Source organism: Protopterus annectens, chromosome 17.part0 (assembly GCF_019279795.1).
Source record: "Protopterus annectens isolate FY-2018-M chromosome 17.part0, PAN1.0, whole genome shotgun sequence".
Classification (NCBI taxonomy): domain Eukaryota; kingdom Metazoa; phylum Chordata; order Ceratodontiformes; family Protopteridae; genus Protopterus; species Protopterus annectens.
In genome coordinates this window covers 282,117,032-282,142,762 of record NC_056751.1, presented here as the reverse complement: position 1 = coordinate 282,142,762, position 25,731 = coordinate 282,117,032, and the positions used below count along the sequence as shown (strand labels likewise).

General features: G+C 44.7%; 1 protein-coding gene across 1 annotated transcript in view; it reads right to left on the bottom strand.

Moving 5' to 3' along the window:
• Positions 1-25,731, bottom strand: part of LOC122791854 (ADP ribosylation factor like GTPase 14 effector protein) — a 183,598-nt gene that overhangs the window by 79,585 nt on the left and 78,282 nt on the right. The window contains 1 exon segment of the mRNA XM_044059829.1: positions 7,569-7,702. Coding sequence (XP_043915764.1) covers positions 7,569-7,702 — 134 coding nt within the window.

The following is a 25,731-nucleotide window of genomic DNA, read 5'->3' as shown; positions in this document are numbered from 1 at the left end:
GTTTCCTCCCAGTTTATTTTGCTTTTGCCTCTTCTTAAAAGTTCTCAGTTTTAATTTATTCTGCTGCATTTATTGCTGCTTGGTAGTAGCCCGATTAAATTGTAACGTTATTCTAAGTCTTCTGGTTTAAGCACTTGGGCTTCGTACCAGTTGTTTTACATTGAGGTTTGTTGTCTGCACTGTTATGGCAGGACAGGTAGCCTACATCCTTCTAAGCTGGGAATTGCTGATTGAAGGCTCAGTGTCTGCTATTCTAAAAAAGTGCATTAGTTCAGGTTTAAGCACTTGGGCTCCAGGCCAGTTATTCTACATTAAGAAGGTTTGTGGTCTGCACTCTTGTGGGAGGAGAGGCTGGATTCTGCCCTGAGCTGGGAATTTCTGGTCACAGACTTATTGTGCCTGCTTACTTGAACGGTTTATTTCTGAATTTGGTGCACCTTGTTGCTGTAGCATAGACCAGATTCAGGCCTGCTGAATCCAGTTTTGTTTGTACAACTTGAGCACTGACCCAGGCATATATATAATTGCACTTTATTCATCTGCTTTTACTGCATTTGTGGTTCTTCCTACTTTATTACTAGGGGCATTGACTACAACTCTGATCGGAGATATATAACAATATGTATGCTTTTCTGTGCATTTAAAGTGTTTTGACTGTATCTGCTTTATTTTCTGAAAAAAAAAAATCACTCATTTCCAGCCTTTCTAAGCTAGAATAGTCCAGTTTTCAGGTTAGTGCTGAATTCAGGACTGTGTTACAAATCTCCATTTGACCATACCTTACTTGGATAGAAGGAAGTTTCTCTGTTCACTTGTGAGAGGGGAGCTTTGAGCAGCCTATCTGTTCCTGGAGGAGCGGTTTCAGCCCAGAAATTAATAGTTTACTGGACATTTTGGGCTAATTTCTACATTTCATTTCCCTGCTATAAAAACTGCATTTGCCCGGTTTTGCATGCCGGTTCGCTAGGGTATAACTATTCCCGGCTCCACAGTCTCCTCTTCAATTTTTCCCTTGGAACTAGACAAACTTTCAACTTAAGCACTCAAGCCATTCATTTCTCAGCCTGGCACTTGCTCAAAACTCATAGCAAGCACTTAAACCCTAGCAATAGAACCCCCCCTATACTGTACAGAAGGACAAGGCTCTCTATTCAACCTTACTAGCCATTCAGTAAAACAGTTCACTGTACCTATCCAGGCATGTCCAAAGGGCAGTTTCAGGTGTACTCTCCAGTCCAACTGGTGAATCTTGGCATTTTGAGGCAATGTTACAACTGCCTCATGTACACAGACAACCCTCTCCTCCTACCACCAAACACTAATACATGTGAGAGATGCAATTATACAGCCAAATTGGAGGCTAAGCTCTCTCAACCTAAGACTGGACCACACAGTTAAGAGAAGGGAAATACTTGCATCATACCACCACAGTCTCACATAGACCCATTAAACCAGCACCAGCAAAAAACACAAATACACGAAAACATACTGAGGCTCTAAATAAAAATCTGCAAAAGCAATAGAGACTAGAAAGCAGACATCCAAGCAACTTCCACCCCCCAACACAAACCATGAAACACAATTCACAAAACCAGTGTGCCACACAAGCACAGCCCTTAAGGCAAAATAACATACAAGTAATAGGTGACTATAGTCAGGCACACTGACGTCCCACTCACTAGGCTGAATAAGAAGTTTACTGTTAGCTGCCTGTCGGGTGCCAGGATTCGCCACATCACAAGCACTCCGGTCACTCACAATACGACTCTGTCATTGTCCATGCTGGTGTAAATTACCTGAGCCATGCCTCCCCTGGACTACATGAAAAAAAGACATGGAAGAGCTCTCTGATCACTTAACCCAGGCCAGTATGCCCCTGACCCCGAGTAGCATCCTGCCCTCACCAAGAATGATACCACGGTATAAAGAAAAAAAATCATCAATTTCAACAACTGGCCAAGTTTTTGGTGTCATTCAAAGGGGATTCAGTGTCTGTCCGCCTAGGATGACATGCTCGACAAGCTATGCTGCTTCGCTAGAGATGGCTTGCACCAGTCACTCTTAGGCTTTCAAATACTTGCCAAGGCTCTTGCCCCTCCCCCATATTGCCTTTTTTAGGCAAGGCTCAAAAGACAAACCCGCCGTCATAAATAGCACAAGCAAAAAACCTAGGGTAATGCTACATAATGCCAGAAGTCAACCACAAAATGCACGCACTCAAGGAACTCCTCAGTATGGAGAAAATAGATATATGTGCAGTAACAGAAACCTGGTTTAAGGCTCCAGAGAGCACCCAGCACTACCAAGCTACAACTCATACCAGATATTTCTACCACAGAACCCGGACCGAAATACAAAATGCGGGGACGTATCCATATTTATTAAGTATACCCACACCTCCAGGTTAGTGGCACAGCACAATGCTTCAGAGATAATCCACGTGCAACTAACAATGGGCAAAACCGAAATTCAAATTTTAGCTGGCTACACCCATGTCCCAGGACCCCCATTCCAGGTTTCTGGAAATGCTGGGAAACAAAGGTCCTACCAAACACCCTAATACTGGGTGATTTCAATTAACCAAACATTAACTGAGAAAATACTCAAGTACTAACTCCCTTGCCCAACATTTCCTAGAATTTATAAACTTAAAACTCCCTGTATCAACTGGTCAGCACTCCCACCAGAGGTGACAACATATTGGACCTGATAATCACCAACATGGGCGACCAGAGTTCCACACCAGAAGTCAACCCCTCACTGGTTAGATCTGACCATAAACAAATCACTTTGGCTATCCACATTTCGCCCCCACCCCCGGACAAGGAAACCGCTGAAAAACTTTTCAAAAGCAAACTTTCACATTACTTAAGACAGAGGTGGAAAGTTTCAAAGCCCCCATGCTAAAGGATAACGCTGTCCAAGCTACAAAATTCTTTACTAATGCATTCTACGGGCACCTACAAAAATGCATGGATCGTGTTACCCCAAGCAAAACCAAAACTCACTCTTCCAAGAAAAGGAAACCAGTCTGGTGGACCCCTGCCATAAACGAGCTATACAATAGAAGGAAGAAACTAGTACAGAAGAGAGTAAAATCCCAAGGAGGGAAGATATCCCTGATTAGTATCAGCAAGAAACTACGATCCCTCATGAAATCATCCAAGGCAAGTTTCGAAAGAAAAATTGCCAAGGACTCCAGAGATAACCACAAGGCATTCTTTAGCTATGTCAAGAATCTAAGTGGCAATGCTCAGATCTGCTTGGAGTTCGTGCAGAATGGCACAAAATACACCGAACCGAGCATTATCGCCAACATCCTGGCAGAAAGGTGCAAACTTCACCCCCCCCTTAACCCCCAAAAGGGCCCATAACCATACCAGAAGAATGTAGAGCCCCTGAAATCAGACACTCAGGTTAAAACAGCCCTCTCCACAGCCAGAAACACAGCATCAATGGGACCGGTGTCCCAGGCTGCATCCTACACGAGCTCAAAGACGAATGAACCCCTCACCTAAACACACTGTTCAAACTCGGCCTCCCCACTAAACACACTGTTCAAACTCGGCCTCCCCACTAAACACACTGTTCAAACTCGGCCTCCCCACTAAACACACTGTTCAAACTCGGCCTCCCCACTAAACACACTGTTCAAACTCGGCCTCCCCACTAAACACACTGTTCAAACTCGGCCTCCCCACTAAACACACTATTCAAACTCAGCCTCCCCACTAAACACACTATTCAAACTCAGCCTCCCCACTAAACACACTGTTCAAACTCAGCCTCCCCACTAAACACACTGTTCAAACTCAGCCTCCCCACTAAACACACTGTTCAAACTCAGCCTCCCCACTAAACACACTGTTCAAACTCAGCCTCCCCACTAAACACACTGTTCAAACTCAGCCTCCCCACTAAACACACTGTTCAAACTCAGCCTCCCCACTAAACACACTGTTCAAACTCAGCCTCCCCACTAAACACACTGTTCAAACTCAGCCTCCCCACTAAACACACTGTTCAAACTCAGCCTCCCCACTAAACACACTGTTCAAACTCAGCCTCTGCACAGGCTACATACCCATAGAGTGGCACACAGCAAGAGTTATTCCACTCCACAAAGGTGGAGCCACAACAGACCCCAGGAACTATCACCCTATAAGCCTGACTAGCTTGGTCTGCAAGGCTATGGAGCGCATAATCATGGAACTCATTAACACAGACACTGGGAACCTCCAAACACTGGACCCTACCCACATCGGCTTTGTTAATGGCAGATCATGCCTCCTAAATCTGGTAGACTTCTTTGAGACAGTTACCAAGGTTATAGATGAGGGAAAGGTGGTACACAGCCTACCAGACCTAAAGGCCTTCAACACCATTCCCCATTCTGGTATTATGGGCAAGCTCACCAGCCTGAACATAAACCCCTGTGTCACAAGATGGGTTACCAAATGGCTCACGGACAGAACTCACATGGTGAGAGCTGCGGGAGTTAGGTCCGACTCTAAACCGGTTACAAGTGGCGTTCCTCAGGGCTCAGACCAAGGACCCCTCCTGTTTGGCATATACTCCTCAGGAGGTAAAGGCAAGCACAGGACGACTATGGCTGACCAAGTTTGCAGACTACTGCAAACTAGGGGCTATAATAGACTCTCCGGCTAACAGACATCCTCCCAAAAAAAGGGTCTCACTGAGACGGATACCTAGTGTCAAAATCATGGCCTCAAGCTAAATGCCAAAAAGTGCATAGTCATCCCCTATGGAAAAAAACAAAGTACCCACAAATTACCATATAGGTGGTAGTCCCCTAAATATGGAAGACATAATAAGGGATCTGGGGACCCAAGTAGATAGTAATCTCTTCTTTGATAATCACATTGCCAAAGTGAGTCCTTCTATGTGGCCCACCTAATCACAAAAGGGTTCACATCCAGATCAAAAAAGAGGTCACTGTGCCCCTCTACTCGTCAGACATCAGAGTAAAATGCCCCATTTGGGATGTACCTTATAAAAGACACCTGCAACAGCTGGAAACACCACAGAAATACTTCAAGAGAATCACTGACCTCAAAAAACAGATTCCCTATGAAGCTCGACTGAAGAAACAGCTGTACTCTGTTGCAAACCGCCTACTCAGAGGTGATCTCTGCCCGACATACAAGGCCATGTCCGACCCAGAATTGGACATGCTCCACCTAAAGATCTACGAATCTAAACCTCACAACAATAAATAGGACGTGCTGGAAGGATAGATTCCTGTCCCAGAGATGTCCCATGCTTTGGAACAAGATTCCAATCTACATTAGGCAGAGCTCCTCGCTAAGACTCCAAGAGAATCCTTGACGAGTGGATGGAAAACAAAGTTTACCCCGGGGATCACTTCAGTGGCTCTGCTGGACATAGGCACAGGGAATTAATCTAAGGGGGCGGCGAAAACAAACACATTCTGGTTAGGCTTATAAATGCCTTCAGGCTGATAGCCTAGTATCTACCTATGAAGGACAGCTTGGTTTCTGATTCTTGCTGTGGGGGATTTCTCTTTCTCTGAAACCATTCAAAGAATGTGCTGGTGTTTACAGTGGGAGAACACCGAGGTTTCTCAGTCCCTCAGAAAACACAATGAGCTGTTACAGAAGGAATTTCTAGAACCTTCACCCATTTCTCCAGTTTTGTCAACTTTGGGGGGGGATGTGCGCATCACTGCTTGCAGTTTTCCTGATAATCGGCCAGCTGCCCCTAAAAAGGCATATACAATGTATAAAGTTTTAGTGTTTTAAGTTTTTATGCACACTTCCCAAACCTGATCCAGCTGCTATAGCTTACTGCTGCTATACATTTAATTTCAATTCTACCTTTTTTGATGACAAAACATGGGAATATTATTAACTATGGGAAAAAGTGTATGCTTCTGCAATTTAACTTTGATATTTTGAATTTTGAATAGTCAGCCTCATATGTTCAAAGTTTATTCTCACTATGAGGAATGTTTTATCTGCAGATTCTTCTTGTGAGGGAAAAATACGGTTTAAATAATGTTTCTTCAACTGTACAAATCGCTACTCATTTACAACTTGTGTATGATTCAGTTGATAACTTCTTCCAGGGTTATAGCACTGGTACTGTGGCTCATTGCTCGGCTGCATTCTCAGAATCTTCCAAATGATAGAAATGAGATTCTAAATTCTCCTTAGGATAGAGATTTAGTTTTCGGTTCCTCTGCTGCAGAGGTGAACAAAAAGTGTGATTAAAGGGTTAGGTTGATAAAGGGACTCTAAGATTTCCAGCCCTCCTTTTCAAAATGTTCAGAGGGATTCTCTAACCCTCATCCAGTTTAAGCAGAAACATAATAAACATTCTCAGCAAAAATGCTTGTAAACAAATACTTTAGAATAAATTGCAGCTGGGTTCCAAAAAGAAATCAGGTAATGCCCAAAACCAAGGACAGTCCAACAGGTCAGAATGACTATTCATGGGATCTAGTCTCCAGCTCTAACCCTTTCCCTTCCAGAAAGTTTGACCCATTGCTTCTCTTTTGCCACTGCTCCAGCACTGAAGATCATTCATCCAAAGTACAGATGGCAGTGGGAGATGATTTTTTCTTTCCAGGGGGAATTCATCCACCTTTCCTTCATCCCACTGTCCCAGGGAGTGATAAAACCAGATGTTCATTGCGTTTCACTGTTACAGTCATCACTTAAGGGGTTTATCCCCGCTGTGGTGGCCCTCGGCCGACCAGAATACCAGAGTCTATATTTTTCTGCATCAGCTGCTGTCACTTACTGCCCGACGTCAGGGTCATCAGTGCTATAAAGGAAAGCAGCTGGGCCATTACATCAGTCTTTGACATGGAGCCCGTAGCAGAAGCAGTTCACAAGTGTGCCAGTCTGTCACTACCAGAGTTTGAATTACAGCTTAAAATGACTAAAAGCCAAGTACCCCATTGGGGATCCTCTTTCTTGCACTTACCGATGTCTGAAAAAGTTAATCGTCTCGCCTGTGGAACGCAAATACCACATCGAGACTTCCATTCATACTGCGTCACTTGTTTAAGCCCAGACCATGATGTCCCCCGTTGCCAGTTCTGTGCCCTCTTTAACGCAAGAACCATTCATTGTACAGCTCTTATTGTAGCCAGGTATTTGTCTTCAGTCTTCGCATTCCGAAATAGTGTCCTTCAGCCAACCTTCCATAGACATTCCAAAAAAACGTAACTATAAAGAGAGAGACCATATAAGGCTAAGCCTTCCGACGACTACTGCTAAGCAGGTCGTCAGTTCTCCGGAATTCAGTCAGGTGCCTTTGCAGCCCCTGATGCCCGATTAGCTACCTTTGCAGGCTTCTACTGAGACCCTTTCAGAGTCCGGTATTCTGCAGAAATCTTCTTAGTCTTCCAAGCCTTTAGTTGGGTCCGGAGCCGTGATGCAAGCACCGGCTTCAGAGGTGGTTTTCCACACTACCGAACCTAGAAAAAAAAAAAAACTTCTCCTCCTCAGGACTACCATTTTTCTCAGACCGATTGAACCTGTGTGTGATAAACAATGAAGTTTTAAAACATACATCACCTGTCAGAATTAGCTGGTGTCTTCTTTGTTTGCTGTCTTCGTTTCTCCCTCTGGCTTGTTTCTGGGGTAAACTCAGTCTGTCGGCCTGGATTGGCAAACTGTAGTGATCTTAATGCTTTGGCAGCCGTCCTTCCCTGTACAAGTTAAAAAGCAATGTTAGACTGCTACACAGAACACTGATGACTAAATACAATAAATGTTTTAGAGGAATTTGGTAATAATCACAAAATAAAAAATAAAAATGATTGGACTGATTTTTGGTAATTTCACATATAAGAATTCAAGGAACAGGAGTGGATTTAATCACAGTGCTGAGGTGTTTTACAGTACAAACAGTACAAACCCAATCTGTAAACAGTGCTTCATGCTGCAGCCCTAGGTTCGATTTCCCTCAGTTTTTGTTTACCTACTTTGCAACTCTGAGCGAGTCAGTTGACCAACTAGTGCTTCCATTTGCACCTGTAAAGCGGCATTTGTGCCTTACAAGGTTCACCTAGTCAACAAATACAAGTTAGGAGTCTGGTTCACTGATCTAAAGAATGAAGTAGCAGTCAGAAAGGAAGGATCTGCCTGAAGATTTCTATCTGATGGGTTTCCTGGACAGCTTGGTTAATTCACTTGCATCACTAAAGAGTAGATACAATAATAACTGATGCAGTCTGCAGGAAGAGCGGGCAAATGACTGATGGGCCTTGATGCAAAGAGCATGTTTATAGAAATCCAAAGTCAGACATGATCAGGAGAGTTGCATGGGGGGGTAGAGTGAAGGCAGAAAGAATCAGAATTAAAATTTCCCTGCATGCTAAATTGTGCAGTGCATTAGGAAATGTAGCATCAAAGGAAAATACAGGTTCAGAAGTCCTACTTGGTTGTAACAATAGCTGTTCAAATTTCACAGGATGTACATGGCCTGAAGCAGAGGATGCTGTAAGGCTAGCCTCACAGGCCAGAAAGAGCACAACTCCCTTATTTTGTTTAGGTCTCTCCGACTCCGTCTCTCCCCCTCCGACTCCGTCTCTCCCCCTCCGACTCAGTCTCTCCCCCTCCGACTCAGTCTCTCCCCCTCCGACTCAGTCTCTCCCCCTCCGACTCAGTCTCTCCCCCTCCGACTCAGTCTCTCCCCCTCCGACTCTCTCTGTGTGTTGCCTTGAGAGAGACTAAGGCAGGTCTGGGCAGAGTTATCTAATCCCTCCACCATTAACTCTCATTTCACAAAATCCACCACTGGTACCTGAACTCCAATGAAATTAAGTGCTGGGTTAAACATTTTTTTTGTTTGTTTTAGTATTTATAAGTACCATTAAATCCTTCTCATGTGGAGTCTGGCCAGTGGTGCCATGGGGATAATAAATGCCATGAGCCCTAGTATTTTGAGAAACTCCTTTTCAGAGGCAGCTTCTTGAAAAAAGAGAAATCCTTGAACATTTTCTGAACAGTAGTGCCAGTCTTCTAATAGGAGGCCTTACATTTTTGGCCCCTCTAAGATACTGTTTAAGCACAGGATAAGAAAAGAGGTGAGGCTCTCTGTTGTAATGAGCTGAGATGGCAGAGGCATGGATTTCTATTGAAGAAAAAGAGAGGACCTCGTCAAGCATCTCAGTCAAAATTTTGTAAAATCTGAGGAATATTGGGCTTTGCTTTGTCGGTTCCTTGTGGTTGGTTCCAAGCACAGAATCTCTTCCATTTACCAGCATAAGATTTTCCTAGTACTAGGCCTTCTGGCTTCCAAAATGACATCCATCACAGATTTACTGAGAGGTGTGATTCAGAGTTTGGAGCAGAGTGTGCAGAATTTGATAATTCTGCTGAGACAGTAGATGAGGTATTTCAAGCAAGTACCATGGAGGAAGCAGAGACATATTCCTTAGAAGTGGGTACCAGTACTGACGAGGCCAGTCAGGAAAAACCAAAAATGATCCTAGTTGCTCCGATCTGACTTTTAGTAAGACCTTGGAGAGTAGAGGCAGAGGGGGAAGGCATAGACTGATAGGGCATCCACTTTCCATGCTTTTTTGTGGAGAGTTCTTGTGCGGAATTTGTCCAACTATCTATAATAGATCTAGGTCTGGGCTCCCCCATTTCTGTGTTAACATGCTGAAGATTTGTGGATTCAGTTTCCATTCGTGCGGGTCCATAGGATTTCTGCTTAGGTCATCTGCCAGAGTATTTTGCTTTCCTGGCAGGAATTGAGCTTGAAGATGTATTTGGTAAGTCAAGGCTGTGTTCCACAAGGCCATGGTTAGTCTGCAAAGGGGTTAGGAATGTGTACCCCCCTGCTTTTTTATGTACCACATAACTGTGGTGTTGTCCGTCTTTATCAGTAGTTGTCCTGGAAGAAGTAAGTCCCTGAAGGCTGTCAGAGCATTCTGAACAGCTAGCATCTCTTTCTGGTTGATATGCAGATGCATTTGGTTTGGGCTCCATTTGCCCTGAATGCATCTCCCTGCCAGGTGGGCCCCCCCAAGCATAGTCTGATGAGTCTGTAGTTAGGGTTTAGGGGGCAGGGGATAGAGTGAATGACAGTCCCTCGTTTTGGTGACATGTCTCTGCCACCAAAGAAACTCCTGTTGTAGGCAGGGAATGAGAGGAATCAATGTTTCCAGACAGACAATGTTGACTCCATAAACTTTTTGGGTACCACTGAAGTTTCCTCATATGCAGTCTCGCATATGGAATTAGTAAAATGCAGGATGCCATGAACCACAAAGCCTGAAGAATTTGCCTTGCAGATAACTGGGTTTTTGTTGCCATTTGTTTGAAGTATGTTGTCAGTTGCATTTGTTTGTCTGGTGTGAGGTAAACCATCTGGGCAGTTGTATTCAAGCTTGCACCCAGGAATGTAATTATTTGAGGGTACCAGTTGTGATTTCTTTACGTTTATGGTGTACCCTAGGCATGCTAGAAGCCTTTTTACAAATGCCAAATGTTGAAGTGTGTCCTTATCCTCTGCTTAAATGAGACAGTCGTCCAGATAAGGATACATTTGAATGCTTCTTTGTCTACAGAATGCAATTACTAGTGCCAGGCACTTTGCAAAGACCCTGGGCGCAATAGACAAGCCAAAGGGCAATGCAGAGAATTGGTAATGCAAAAAACCTGCTTTGAAGCAGAGGTACCCTCTGCAGGATTCCCTTAAAAAAAGAGGCATACCTGCACATCCCAATAAGTCTAGAGTTACTAACCAAGCATTCCTGCCTAGCATAGGCAGTAGCTGTTGTAAAGTCAGCATTTTGAATTTTGGAATGTCCAGGAACATGTTCAAAATCGACAAGTCCAGTATTGGACGCCATGAATGGTCTTTTCTGGGTACCAGGAAAAGTCTTGAATAAAAACCTTGTCCTTTTTTTCCCCTTTTCTGGTACCGGTTGAATAGCCCCCATATCCATGAGGGACATGACTTGTTTCTGGGACTCTGCCCACTGGTTTTGTGGCAAATCCGGTCATCCATTTGTAAGTGGCAAAGTATGGAAATTAAATCTGTACCACTGGGATACTATGTTTAATACCAACTTGTCCTGGGTAATTAACTGCCAATTTTGAACACAAAGTTCTAGTTTCCCCCCAAGGGGGCTACAAAAAGATAAGTGCTTGGTGATGGTAGTGGAAAGTCATTGAGACTGCTTACTGTAGGGTTGTGCTTGGTTTCCTCCAGATTTGGAAGTGGAGGCACCCCATTGCTTTGACCTGTAAGAACCCTGTGATTGGTATCTGGAGCCTTTTGAGCACCTGGATTTGCCCAAGTGGCTCTGTTGGACACAGGAAAGGACCAATTTTTAGTAGGCCAGTGTCTACTGAACCTGGGTGGCTGCACTTGTAAGAAATCTTTTACAGTTTGCATAGATTTAGCTTGGTCTTCCATTTTCTTTAAAACCTCTTCTGCTTTATTACCAAACAGAGTATCATGCTGCAAAGGGGCATCCAACAATTTAGCTTTAACATGATCAGGCAGATTTTGCTCTTTGAGCCAGGCATGCCTTCTAATCACAGATCCAGTAACGGCAGCCCTACAAGAGGCCTCCAAGGAATCAAAACCACATTGCAAACTATGCTTTCTAACTTGTTCTGCTGATTGCAATAATTCATGTAACTCTTTTCCACACAATCACAAATCATCACTTTCTGTTTCAGTAAGCCCATAACATGCTGTTGATATTTAAGCATATAAAACTGGCAGTTAAGCCCTGATTGCCAAGGTCGCAAACGTATAAACCTTCTTACCCAATCTATCCAGTGCCCTGGAATCTCTATCAGAAGGGGTAGGATTCTTGGCTGTAGAGGCCTTTACACCCGTGGGACCCTGAGAAATAGTTTCAGGATCAGCAGCGGGATTTTTGAAAAGAAATTTGTGGGAGTCAGGAGCCCTGTAATATCTGTCTGGCTTACTAGGAGCCAGAGGCAGAGAATCAGGAGGCATGCTCGATTCTGAGAACACATCAACAATGTCTAATACAGGAGATATTGCCAAAGGCCTATGCTGAGGAAGAAAGAAATCCCTAAGCCTCTTTTTTGATTCAGAGAAATCCTGACTCTCCCAGTGAAATGCAAAAGTCTCTCCAAAAGAGTAATCCTCAGGCGGAGATGCAGATGGGGTGGATTCTTCTGCATCAGAATCCTCATAGGGTGGAATAGAAAATTCTTGATCAGAAGAGGAATCCGAAGAAATGGAAACCTGATCTGAAGATTCATAATCAGTGCCTTGCCTAGGCCTCTTAGCAGGGGGTAGTTGGGAACCCATGATCAAGGTAATTACATACTCAGCCATTTTGATCCTTTTTTTTAGGCATAGGGGCCTGAGCACATGGCTCATGCGTCAGTTTTTTTTAGAGACAGAAGTTGTTTTTGACCTTGTTTTGTTGCTGGCGTCGGTTTAATATAAAAATGTTGAGGCCTGAAAACACCCTCAGAAGCTGGTGCCTGCTCAGTGGCTCCGGACCCATCTAAGGGAGAGACATCCACGGGTTCAATACTCCGATAATCTTGCGGCATATCAGACTCCAAATGGGTCTCGGTAGAGGCCTGTGACTCAAAAGTAGCGGGTATCGGGGGCTGCGAAAGCACCTCACCGAGTACTGGCGACTGGCATAAGAGAAGCTTCGTTGGTTTTGGACCTAGACGGTCTGACACTGTCTTTTTCTTTGCGTTTTTTGTGAACTCCAGTAGTCGGATTGTTAACAGATGACATTTCAGGATAATTAAATCTTGAACCAACATTTAGAAGCAAAAAATATACAGACGCTTAATAGTGCGTTGGTTAAATCTAGCACAAAACCGACAGCAAGGTACGTTGCTATCTGGGCCTAGGAAAGGAATACAGTACAAATGAAAATCCTTTGCTTCCCACAAGTAATGCAATTATTAACTTTTACTGACATCGGTACGGAGCAAGAAAAAGTTTCCCCAACGTTTTAGTTTGAAGACTTCGGTTCTGAAACGAAAATTTCAGGAGTCTGCAGACCAGCACTTGCTAACTGCTTCTGCTTCGGGCACCGCGTGGCAAGAAAACCTAAATAAAATGGCGTCGGCTGCATGTTTTATACCCCTCCGACGACCTGACGTCATTGAAGAGGAGACAGCAACAGACGCAGGACCCAAGACTTTGTTATTCAGGCCGACTGAGGGCAACCTGCCAGCAGATTACCCAAATGTGGTGACTGCAACAGTGAAACACGAGGAAGATAATGTTTCAAAATCAGGGTCACATTAGAAACAATCTCATTCATATACCACTACTGCTCAGAAGGCAAAGATACAGTCATCTAAACTGTAAGCACACAACAAAGTAGATTTCCACATGAAGTCTTAAGAGTCTAAATTAAGAGACTGAGAACTTCCCTCAAAGATTCTAACCATTTGCCAATTTTACCTGGAGTTAAAAGAAGACAGGGCTCTCTTGTTAAGAATTGTCTGATACAGAATCCACAGCTGGGTCAGCTGACAGAATCCACAGCTGGGTCAGCTGACAATGGAGTAAAAAAGGAGCTACAGGATCAGAGTACACACTGTACTTCCTCAAAGCCTTTGCAGGAACTGGTTCACTAGCCAATAGGTTTCACACGCAGTTTTATAGCTATCCAAGGCCAGTAACAGAGGAGGAACAGACAAAACATTTGGAATTTCATCCATAATACGATCATGAACTGACCATCTCTGGTGCAGCTTCACACTGTTTCCAGCGAAATAAATCTCTAAACCTAGTTGGAATCTGTGGAAAGATAAGACAGATTCCATAATCCCAAGCAAAATCTGCAGTGCTAGACTCCTCTCTAGAGAAGGTAGCCCCATATTCATTCTGAATAGAAGCATAGTCACAGAGATAAACTAACTGTAAAAGACTTGGCCAAAGAAACTACATCAGCCCTAGACATGGTATTAACCTGACCGACTTTGGTGGTGAAGTCTCCATTTCTCATTATAAGCTACACAAGAGGACATAACATCTGAGAACAGAGTATTAGATCTGGAAAGGGTTCTCTCACCCAGTACCTCTCCTGCACCTAAGCAGTTTGCGCTGCGCCCCCCCCCCCCACCACACACACACACACACACACACACACACACACACACACACACACACACACACACACACACAACCCTGGAGGATACATCTGACCACCACACCCACAGACATAGCAAAGTAAAATTCACTTGTCCAAACAATGACAAAAAAAATCAAATTACCCTTAAAGCAATTAGAACTTAAACCCTCCTAAATAAGCACCTGGATTCCCTTATCAGAGATGAAAAAAAAAAATCTCTACAGAAAACACAAAGTAATCTGTCGTAAAACCTTGGTTTACTGATAAGAGTTATAGCAGTGTTAAATAAGTTGTATTATATAAATGAAGTGAAAAATGAAAGCAACATTTTCCAATCAAAACTTCCAAATGAAGCAGATTAACACTATGCCTCTTGCGTCCGTTTGCCACCACGTAAAAATTGCAACTTACCATAACGTTCCATCTGTGTTGTCGATCTTCACTAACCCTTGACTGTAGGTTCAGTTCTGAGCCTCGGACCCAACTCGGCCGTTTACTCCAGCTTGCATGTTCCAAAACTCTTGACCTAGGTGCTACCCATGATGCTCCTCTGTAAATTACCTCAGAAAGTTTGCCAAAAACAGTGACAGACCGATCAAAGTAACTAAGATACCAAGTCTGATTCCATATAATGAAGCCAGTCTTTTGGGATATTCGATCCACTAAGGCTTAGGCAGGGGGAATGGGGGGGGGGGGGTGTGTCAAGGATTAGTGAAGATTGACAACACAGATGGAATGTTATGGTAAGACACAACTTCTTTATCTGATGTTGTCAATCTTCACATAATCCTGAATCTTGGGAGGTCTCATGGAAGGATACTCCAGAGGACCACTGAACTGAAAGATGCACATCCCCTAGAGACATGGTCCAATTTGTAATGAGTGATAAAGGTATAAGCAGATGCCAGTGTAGCTGCTGCACAAATGTCATCTAAAGAAGCTCGGAAATGAAAAACTGTGGAAGGAGCTACAGCTCTCAACAAATGAGCTTTTACAGGGCACTGTGGTTGAAGTCCCTTTGAATTATATAAACAAAAGTAATGTAATCTCCCAAGACATTTAGCTAATGTAACCCTAGAAACTAGGCTACCTAGCGAAAGTGAGGAAAAAGCAACAAACAGCTTGTCCGATTTCCTGATATCTTTTGTTCTGTGAAGGTAGAAACGTAAAGTACAGTTGTGTACACTTACCATAAATGTAAATATTAAAGTGTATTCACTGTTGCAGTCATCACACTTGGGTTATCTGCCTGCAAGCAGCCCTCAGTCGGCCCGAATACCAGAGTCTTGGGATTTCTGTGCCGGATGCTGTCGCCTCTTCCATGAGGACAGGTAGTCAGTGGTATAAAAAACAGGCAGCCAACACTATTACATAAGTTTTTCTTTCCCCAAATGTCAGGTGCCCCTCAAATAGGAAGCTAGTATGGTGTGGAACACCACCAGTAAAAAGTAAATACCACTGTCATTAAAAATGGACATAGAGAAGATAGGTAGAAGGATAGAGAAAACCAGGGGGCTGGAGGGAGGGAAACTAGGACTGCAACAGTGAATACACTCAAACATCTATAATTTAAGTGAATAGAACTGTGCTATATTATTCGTGTTTCACTGTTGCAGTAATCACACTTGGGTCGATTCCCAAAGCTGAGGAAGGGTGGAGGCAGTCAAGAAATGTTACAGCTGGCTAGCAGGCCTTGTAAGACTGCTGTAGCAAATTCAGCTCTGGATTTAGAAAAAAAATAGGCAAGGGGTAATGCTTGGTGAAGGTGGGGTAATGCTTGGTGAAGGTGGTGTACAGAACTCCAGGTTGCAGCTTCCAGAATGTCCCTGGTAGGGATTCCCCTGAGAAATGCCGTAGAGGTGGAAGCAGCCCTAGTGGAATGTGTTCTGATCCCCTGTGGGGTAGGTTTTCCATGGTGCTTGTACCAGAAATGGATGCAGTGTGCTATCCATTTGGAAATGGCCTTGCCCCCTGCCCCTGTGACATAACTGACTAGCAGCTGGTCAGATTTTCTGAAAGGTTTGGTCCTGTCAAGGTAGAACCTGAGCTGTCTTGTACATGTCCACAGAGTGCAGGATCCTTTCCCCTTTATTCTGAGGATTAGGGAAGAAGGTTGGTAAATGGATGGATTGGTTTAAAGCCACACTGGACACCACCTTAGGCATAAAGGATGGGCTAGTCCTGAGGTAAACCCTGTCAGCATGGAAAATAATGAAGGGCTCCACAGCCATTACTGCCCATAACTCAGACACTCTTCTTGCTAAAGTTATGGCTAAAAGCAAGGCTGTTTTCCAAAACAGGAATTTAAGGGTGGGTGCTCTCCTAAGGGCCTTAAGTTGTTAGCCCCTCTCAGGAACTGTTTGATGAGAGGGTGGGAAAATAGAGGTGGCTCAGTATTATGGAGCAGAGATGGCAGAGGCATGAATCTTAATGAAGGAGAAGGATAGACCTCTGGAGTAGCTCTGCTAGGTAATCCAGGATTTGAGGTAGAGGGCACTGCCGTGTCCTTTCCTTGAAATAGATTCCAAGAACAATATATTTTCCATTTTTCAGCATAGGATTTCCTAGTACTAGACCCTTCTGTCCTGTTTGATCTTGAGCAGTACTTTTGAGAGGAGGGGCAAAGGGGGAAGGCATAAATTGAGAGGTTTTCCCATTTGAAGGATAGGGCATCAACCTTTCAGGCCCTGCTGTGAGGGTTTCTGGTGCAGAATTTGCTCAACTGGTGGTTCTTGGGGGAGGCAAAGATCTACCTCCAGTGCCCCCCCCCCCACACTGCTGGATTAGAAGGTTGAAGGTGTTGGGCTCCAATTTCCACTTGTGTGGGTCTAGGTGACTTCTGCTGAAGTAGTCTGCCAGTGAAATTTGTTTGCCTGGCAGGCTGTGTTCCACAGGGTCATAACTAACCTGCAGAGTGCGTAAGAATGGGTTCCCCCCTGCTTGTTTATGTACCACATAACTGTGGTGTTGTCTGTTTTTATCAGCAGCTGTCCTGGAAGGATTAGGTATTTGAAGTTCTGTCAGAACATTCTGTACAGCTAACATCTCTTTTTGATTGATGTGCAGGAAAATTTGTTCTGGGCTCCACTTGCCCTGAATGCATTTGCCTGCCATGTGAGCCCCCCATGCATAGTCTGAGGAGTCTGTTGTCAGGGTTTGGGCGGCAAGGGGTTGAGTGAAAGGCAGTCCCTTGTTGTGGCTGCATGCTTTTGCCCACCAAAGGAGCTCTGCCCTTAAACTAGGTATGATAGGAATGACTGTTTCCAGGTCCTGAGAATGTTGGCACCAAAGACTTTTTAAGTACCATTGAAGTTTCCTCATATGCAGTCTTGCATATGGAATTTGAAGAATGCATGAGGCCATGAACCCTAGGGCTTGCAGCATTTTCCTTGCAGATAGCTGGGTTTTGGTGGCAATTTGAAGTAGTTGGTCAAATAGACCTGTTTTTTCTGGAGTGAGAAATGCCATCTGGGAAGTTGTGTTCAAGCTTGCTCCCTGGAATACAATTTTTTGACTGGGCACCAGTTGTGATTTCTTTTTTGTTGATTGTGTACCCAAATGAAGTTAGGAGTCTTTTTACAAATGCCAGGTGCTGAAGTAGCAATTCCCGACTGTCAGCCTGAATCAGGCAATCGTCCAAGTACGAGACAATTTGGATATTTCTCTGCCTGCAGTATGCAATGGCTGGAGGCAGGCACTTTGTGAACACTCTGGGCGCAGTAGACAAGCCAAAGGAAAGTGCAGAGAATTGATAGTGCATAGAGCCTGCCCTGAAGCGTAGATATTTCCTGCAAAACTCCCTTATGGGTATGTGCACATAAGCTCCTTTTAAGTCTAGGGTGACTAACCAGGCATCCTTGGCTAGAATAAGGAAAAGCTGTTGCAGGGTAAGCATTTTGAATTTTGGGACCACCAGAAAAATTGATAGATCAAGATGGAGCGCAAAGACCCCTCTTTTCTGGGCACCAGGAACAGAAACCCTGTCCCCTTTATTCTACTGGAACAGGTTGAATATCCCTTATATTGAGCAGGGAAAGTACTTGCTTTTGAGCCTCTGCCCACTGGTTTGGAGGAAGGTCTGGAAACCCTCGAGGTTGGCAGCGACTGGAAGTAGAATCTGAACCCTTGGGATACAATGTTTAGGACCCATCGGTCCCGAGTAATGGATATACAGTTTTTTGCATGAAAGGCAGGTTTTTCTCCTAGGGGCGCAAATAATTGGGAAGGACTGAAGGATAATTGAAATTGTGAACTTTTCCATTAGGGGGTTGTTTACCACTCCCTGTTTTTGAGGTGGGGGCACTCCATTGCTTAGATCTCTGCATACCCTGAGACTGGAGTCTGTGTGGTCCATTTCCCCCTGAGTTTGGACCGAGAAGGCCTGGAAGGGGCTGGAAAGGACCAGTTTTTAGAAGGTCAATGCCTAGTAATCTAGGTGGCTGCACTTTTAAGAATTCTTTAACAATTTGCATATATTTAGCTTTTTCTTCCATCTTATTAAGAACCTCTTCTGCTTTGGTGCCAAACAGTCCTTATTTAAAGGAGCATCTAGTAATTTTGATTAGACATGATATGCAAGGCTTGTTCCTTAAACCAAGCATTCCTTCTCATTACAGACCCAGTGAGTGCAGCCCTGCAAGATGTTTCTAGGGCAAAGCCACACTGCAAAGTAGGCTTACTAACTTGGTTTGCAGAATGCATCAACTCTTGTAAATCAGGAAGTAGCACCATTTTTGGTTTAATTAGTTCCATAATATGTTGCTGGTACTTCAACATGTGAAACTGGCAATTCAATGCCCTGAAGACAAGAGTTGCAGGAGGTATATACCTTCTTACCCAATCTGTCTAAAGCTCTGGAATCCCTGTCTGAAGGGGTAGGGTTTTTGGCTGTAGTAGCCTTAATACCTTTAGGTCCCTGGGAAATGGTCTCTGAATCCGAAGTAGGGTTCTTAAAGAGAAATTTGTGAGAATCAGGTACTCTGTAGTACCGGTCAGGTCTTCTAGGGGCCGGTGATAAAGTGTCTGGAGTAAAGACTTGATTCCGAAGACAATCTACAACATCCAGGACAGGGGGTAAAGCTAGAGGCCTGTGCTGAGGTAACTCTAAAAATTCTCAGAGTCTTTTTGGACTGAGGGTAGTCCTGGCATTCCCAGCAGAAATGCTATCTTAAAGTATGCAAGGTTTCACCAAAAGAAAAATCCTCTGGAGGAGAGGCAGAGGGAATGGATTCCTCTGCATCTGAATCCTCATAGGTTGAGAAGGGTATGTCCTGGTAATCCCAACTGTCAGAGTCATCAGACTCCTGGACTGTAGAATCAGAATGAAACAATTTTTTGTCTCTTAGCAAAGGAAGGCTGGCTTCACCTAATTAGAGTAATATGGTCTTCAGCCATTCTAAGCATTTGTTTTTGTGGCATGGGAGCTTGAGCATGTGCTTTGGTCGTCGGTTTTCTAGGCGTAGTGCATACTCTGGGCCTGAGAAACTTGGTAGTTTTAAGCTAAAAATGAAGTTGTCGGTTTAATTTGAACATCTGTAGTTTGGAATACACCCTCAGAAGCCGGTGTCTACACAGCAGCTCCAGCCCCATCCGAGGTAGAAAAATCCGCAGGTTCCATAGTCGAAGCAGCATCTCGGACTCCGAATAGGTCTCAGCAAAAGCCTGAGAATCTGTAGAAGTGGGCATCAGGGGCTGCAAAGGTGCCTCACTGAGTACCGGCAGACTGGCAGCTAGCTTAACGGAAGCTAGTCGGCAGTTTTGGACCTATGCAGTCTGTCTCTGTCGTTGTGTTTTTTTCACATCAGTAGTCTGACAGCTTATCGAAGCCATTTCTGAATACGGAGAATGAGAGCGAAAGAATTTAGCGACAAAGATAACCTGACGAATGGTTCGGGCGTTAAACAAGGCATAAAACCAACATCGAGAGATGTTGTGGTCTGGGCCTAAACAGGTGACGCAGTAAGAATGAAAATCACAGAGGTATTTGCTTTCCACAGGCAAGACAATTGCTAACTTTTTCTGACATCAGTTAGAGCAAGAAAAAAAGGATCCCGAACGGGGTACTTAGCTTTAGAAGACTTCAGGTTTGAAACTTGAAAAACAAAAATTTCAGGTAGCGGCCGACCAGCACTACTGCTTCGGGCTCCTTCCTCGGCAAGAAACACTGATGTAATGGCATCGGCTGCCTATTTTACACCCTTGATGACATGGAAGAAGCGATGGCATCCGACGCAGAAATCCCAAGACTCTGGTATTCGGGACGACTGAGGGCTACCTGCAGGCAAATAACCCAAGTGTGATGACTGCAACAGTGAAACACGAAGAACATCTGTCTATGGACGTCTAATAAGTGCAAGCAGTATTCTCCCCCCCAACTGGAGAAATTAGGGGGGGGGGGAACAGGTAGGTGTAAGGTTTGATTGACACTGGATTCCGAAACAGTCTTTAAGAAGGAAAGATTAGTCCCGAGAGAAACCCTGTCCTTGTGAAATATTAGAGGGGGATTTGCAGGACAAAGCTCGAATTTCTGATACTCTTCTGGCTGACGTGATCGCCATTAAAAACACTGTTTTCCACATGAAAAATTTTAATTCACAGGTAGCTGATGTTTAAAAAGGGGGTAAGGTGACTCACTGAAGGACCAAGGGTAAATCCCATGGGGCACTGGGTTCTTTAAAGGGTGGCCTTCGCATAAGGGTTACTTTTAAAAAGGCCTTACACAGTTTACGGAACATGAGAGTAGATCCATCAAAACCAATATAAAAGCTGGATATCACAGCCAGGTGTACTCTAATGGTGGAAGCTGAAGAGCCAAACTGATAGACTGATCAAAAATTCTAAAACCTTATCCACAGGGGTTGCATAAGGGTCAAAATCAGTGTCAACAGCCCATCTGGCAAATTTTTCCCCCATTTACCATGGTACAATTTTCTAGTTGAAGGCTTGTGATGAGCTAGAATGATTTGTCGGACAGGTGATGTAAGAGAGGAAAGCCTGGCAATCACTAGAATTGTAGAAGCCACGCAGTGAGCTTGAGATAATGGAGATTCGGATGAACCATTCGTTCTGGGCGAGATAGGAGATCTGGAACTGGGTCCAAAATCCAAGGTTTCCGAAGTAGAGGAGGCCCAATGAAAGGAAACCACAACTGTCAAGGCCAAAAGGGGGGGGGGGGGCAATGAGAATTTGTGTTCTTTGACCTCTTGGCTTTCTTGAGAAAATGACTCATCAGAAGTCGGACGAAAGGCATACAGAAGACCAGGGGCCAATCATGGAGAACAGCGTCTCTGGGCGACTTCCCTTGAGGGGGGATTAGGGCAAAGTAACTGCTGCACTTGTCGTTTAGGGGGGACAAAAACAGGTCCCCACTGATGGAAAATTCTCCACTACTGTCGGATTGAGACACCACTTGTGGGGCAACAGGATAGTTCTGTTCAGCTGGTCTGCTATCACACTGGAGCTCCTTGGAATGTGTGCTGCTGATAGAAAGCAGTTGGAAGAAATTGCCTATAGTCAAACGAGGGCTTCTCAACAAAGTGAATAAGATCTGGTTCCCCCTTGTTTGTTGATGTACCAGACTACCGACATGTCAGTCCGAAATGCCACCATTCCAAAGGGGAGGGCATCTTGAAATACTTGCAATGCTAGGAGCTCCTCCCTCATCTCTAGAACACGGATGTGCAAATCTGCCTCTGTTTAGGACCACATACCTTGGACTGTCATTCCCAATAACGCCCCCCACCCTATCTGGGAAGCATCCATGGTCACTATGGTCTGGGGCTGTGGAAGGAGAAATGGATGGCTTGAAAGAACCTTGTTGGACTGAATCAATCACAACAGGTCTTGTTTGCAATGACTGGTGATCAAAATATGATGGGACATGAGTTGATTCGTTAATGACCATTGGGAGGCTAGAAGCCATTAAAGAATCCGCATGCGATATCTGCCTAAACTCTCTCAACTAGGAATCAATCCATATGTTACTATAGAACCCACCTTGTCAATATAGGAGAAGCAAACTCAAGCAGTAGACCTGCTACAAGCGATGTACCCCGGAGATCGGCCTTGGGAGGCCTCTGCCGTTTGGTATTGGGATACACTTTTCTGAAGTGCAGGCCAAAACCAGTGGGATATGGCTGACCAAGTCTGCAGATAACTGGAAGCTGGGTGCAGTCATCAATTCCCCTAGAGATGTGGACATCCTCCAAGAGGGTCTCATCTAAACAAATGACTGGTGCCAGAAGTATGGCCTCAAACTGAACACCAAAAAATGCATCATCCACTTTGGGGAGAGCGACCCCCCCACAAATTAACACATTGATAATAAGGTCCCAAGCACGCAATCAGTTGTGAGGGACGTGGGCACCCAGGTTGATGGCAAACTGACTTTAGACCGCTATATTGCCTCCATTGAATGGAGAACTTTCTACATGGCCAACCTCATTAGTAAGAATCTCTCATCCAAGTACAAGGTGGTCATAACATCCCTGTATTCTTCCCTTATAAGACCCATTATGAAGTACAATGCCCCTTTCAGCATGTACCTCACAAAGCACATGCAACTGGAGAGACCACAGAGATTCCTCACCAGGACGATCCAGGGCCTCAAACATTGTGTCTCAAAGACTCAACCTTTAGTGGAATAGACTCCCTCTCCAAGTCAAGCAGACTGCCTCATTAACCCTTTAAGTGCAACCTGGATTACTGGATGAGGAACACCCCTGGGATTCCACCTGTGTCCCTGCTGAACAGTGGCATAGGGTGCTGACTTCTTAGAAAGTGGGCTAAATTATTGGCTAGGCTTGCAAGGGCCTCTGGGACAATAGCCTAGTAACTTCCTATGAACTAAGGTAATAGAGGCCGCCATGGAACTTGGTGCTTGAATAAGCTTCACTGAAACACTTCTCTTCTGGATAATGTGAATTACTTGTGATCCGATTTTCTGAAGTGATGCTATTCCCATCATGGCGTTTAATCTGGCTGCGATAAATCCCAAATGCTAAGTGGGTTCTAGATGTGGCTTTTCGTAATTTACTGTGATGCCCAAGGTAGTACAAAGATGAAGGGTGCAATCTCTTGCCTTTAGGAGTTGACACCTAGTGGCAGTGAGGAGCCAGTCATCAAGATATGTAAAAACTTGAAACACTAAGTCTGAGACGAGCCGTTACCACTGCCATGCATTTGGTAAAACACCCTGGGGGCTGAGGTGAGACCAAAGGGCAGTGCTCTGAACTAACAAGTCTCCCAACTGGAAGCACATGGATCTTCTGGAGCATTAGTCCATTTTTATGTGGTAGTACGCATCCTGAACATCTGCAGAGCACATCCAATTGTCTTTTTCCAAGAACGGAAGTACTGACTGTACCAGCAGCACCTGGAACTTGGTTGGTTGAACTGGCAGACATCTAAGATGGGTGTCCAGTCCCCTGTCTTTTTTGGCACTAAAGAACCTGGAGTAAAATCTGGATCCTTCCTGGTCTGGGGGTACTTCCTGAAGGACTCTTGTCAAGCAGTTTTTGGATTTTTAAGACTGCTGCCTCCCTGTGACTGGGTGGAATGTCAGAGTCTTTCTTGTATTTTTGGATTGGATACAAGGGGAATGAAACTCTTGAAACTATTCCCGGCATCCACATGTTCAAAGTCACTTGTAGCCAGGCAGACTGGTGCAGAGATAAAAATCGCCCCCTGACTGCATCCAGAGGAAAACAAATTGGGTCTCCGTTCAGGAGCACTGGTAAGTGAGTTACCCAGATAAAGAAGCCCTGGACCCCTGGTTCTGCAGGCCACTTCTCCCAGTGTAGAGGGGGAGGTAACAGAAGATGCCATTCCAGAGGAAGAAGTCTTTGCCACGGAGTCCTGGAAAGGCCCTTGGGACTGTTTGAACCATAGCCTCCCACTTCTCCGGTTCCTAGAATAGGGAAGTTGAGGAGTGGAGAACCATAAGTCCACGGCAGAGAGTCTTCCCATCTTTCTCACATCTGGTTAGTGTTTTTAACTTTGGGTGTGAACAGGGATGATCTGTCAAACGGAATGCTGACAAACGAAGATTTAAATGGCTTTGCAAAGTCAAACAAGTGCATTCAGGCATGTCTTTTGATGGCTACTCCTGAGCCCACTGCTCCTGTAGTCCCTTCAGCTGTGTGAGCAATAAGTCTCATGGACAAGTTGGCAATCAATTCAAGGGTGGCGAGCTAAGAGGCAAGTGTCTCGAACCCTTCATCTACTGCTCCTGTGAGAGTATCTGAAAGTTATTCAATTTGATCTCTCTGTAGCCTAGTAAAGTGCGCCATATAATTCAAAGACTTAAGAACAAAGGTCGAATAAATGTAAACACTTCCCAAATCTATCCATAGCCCTAGACTCCTTGTTAGGAGAATAGATAGTGGGACTCTTCACAAGTTCCTTGTGTGGCTGGCACTATCACCATAGAGTCAACTGGGATACCCTTGGCCCAGTGCTGTTCATCCTTAAGAGCAGATAAAATTGTCAGGTCTCTTGAGGATCAGTTCAAAGGAATCCAGAACCTAAGAGGCCTGCTGAGTGATAAGTTTAATAAGGCAGAGAGATCTAAGAAGTAGAGGGCTGGGCACAAAAAGCCTACAGGTAAACAAATTCTTCTGAGGAAGGCTGAAGGGAGGTCCAGCCACCCCTTTTGTTTTAGGATTTCTAGGATGTCCCTGAAGGAAATATGAAGAGGTGACTTGGGGGAAATCTTCCCCTTCAAAAGAAATCAGTGTCTTCCATGAAGGACTCTTCAGGAGAGTCAAAGTCCTTCCTCTTGCACTTTTTCTTCACAGGTACTTCCTCAGTGGGATGGTCTGGGAAGTATCCATAGATGAAACCACCAAAATGGGCGTTCTTGAGGCTTTGGTGCCCTGTCCCAGGGATGAGACTGGAGGGATCTCTAGTCGAGGGGATAAGGATGATGCTTGGCCCGACAGGGGTGGCAAGGACACAGTCCACAACGTACTTCTCCATGATCCGGAAGGGTGCCTCCCCCACAAACAGACGGGAGCCCAGTACCGAAACAGACTCCTTTGGAACCGTGATCACACCCCACACCGAGAAAGCTGCCTCCAAAGCAGAAATTGAGTGAAGCTTATGAATGCCAAAGCACCAACAGGCATGGATGGCTCTGAAATAGATGCCGAACCCTGCCACTCGGAACCAGCAACTAAGCCTCAACCCCAGGAGATCTCCAGTTCTAATAAACCAGAAGAACTCAAGGTGATCTTTGGTTCCAGAGAAGAAATTCTAGCCAGTACAGAGACTGTCAGAGCTGGGTAGGTCAGTGCCAGGGGCTCCAAAGGCTCAGTAGGAGTAGGAGGAGGAAACTGTGTTGATGAAGGAGCAGTTTCAGTGCCAAGTTGGCTTGGAACCAAAGGTTGATGCAATCCCTTCACCATCAGGAGCAAAGGTTGATGCAATCCCTTCACCATCAGGAGCTAATCAACCAGTCTCATTGTCAGATTACGAAAGACTCACAGTGGATCGAATGGATGAAACCAATGGAGATCTGGGAGGCCTTGGTTCCAAGAATGGACTGGATGATGGCCTCTCAGCAGAAGGATCCACAGAGGATGAATAAGTGGCCCTTGGAAAGGTCTGAAGGGAAAACTGCTTAGTTA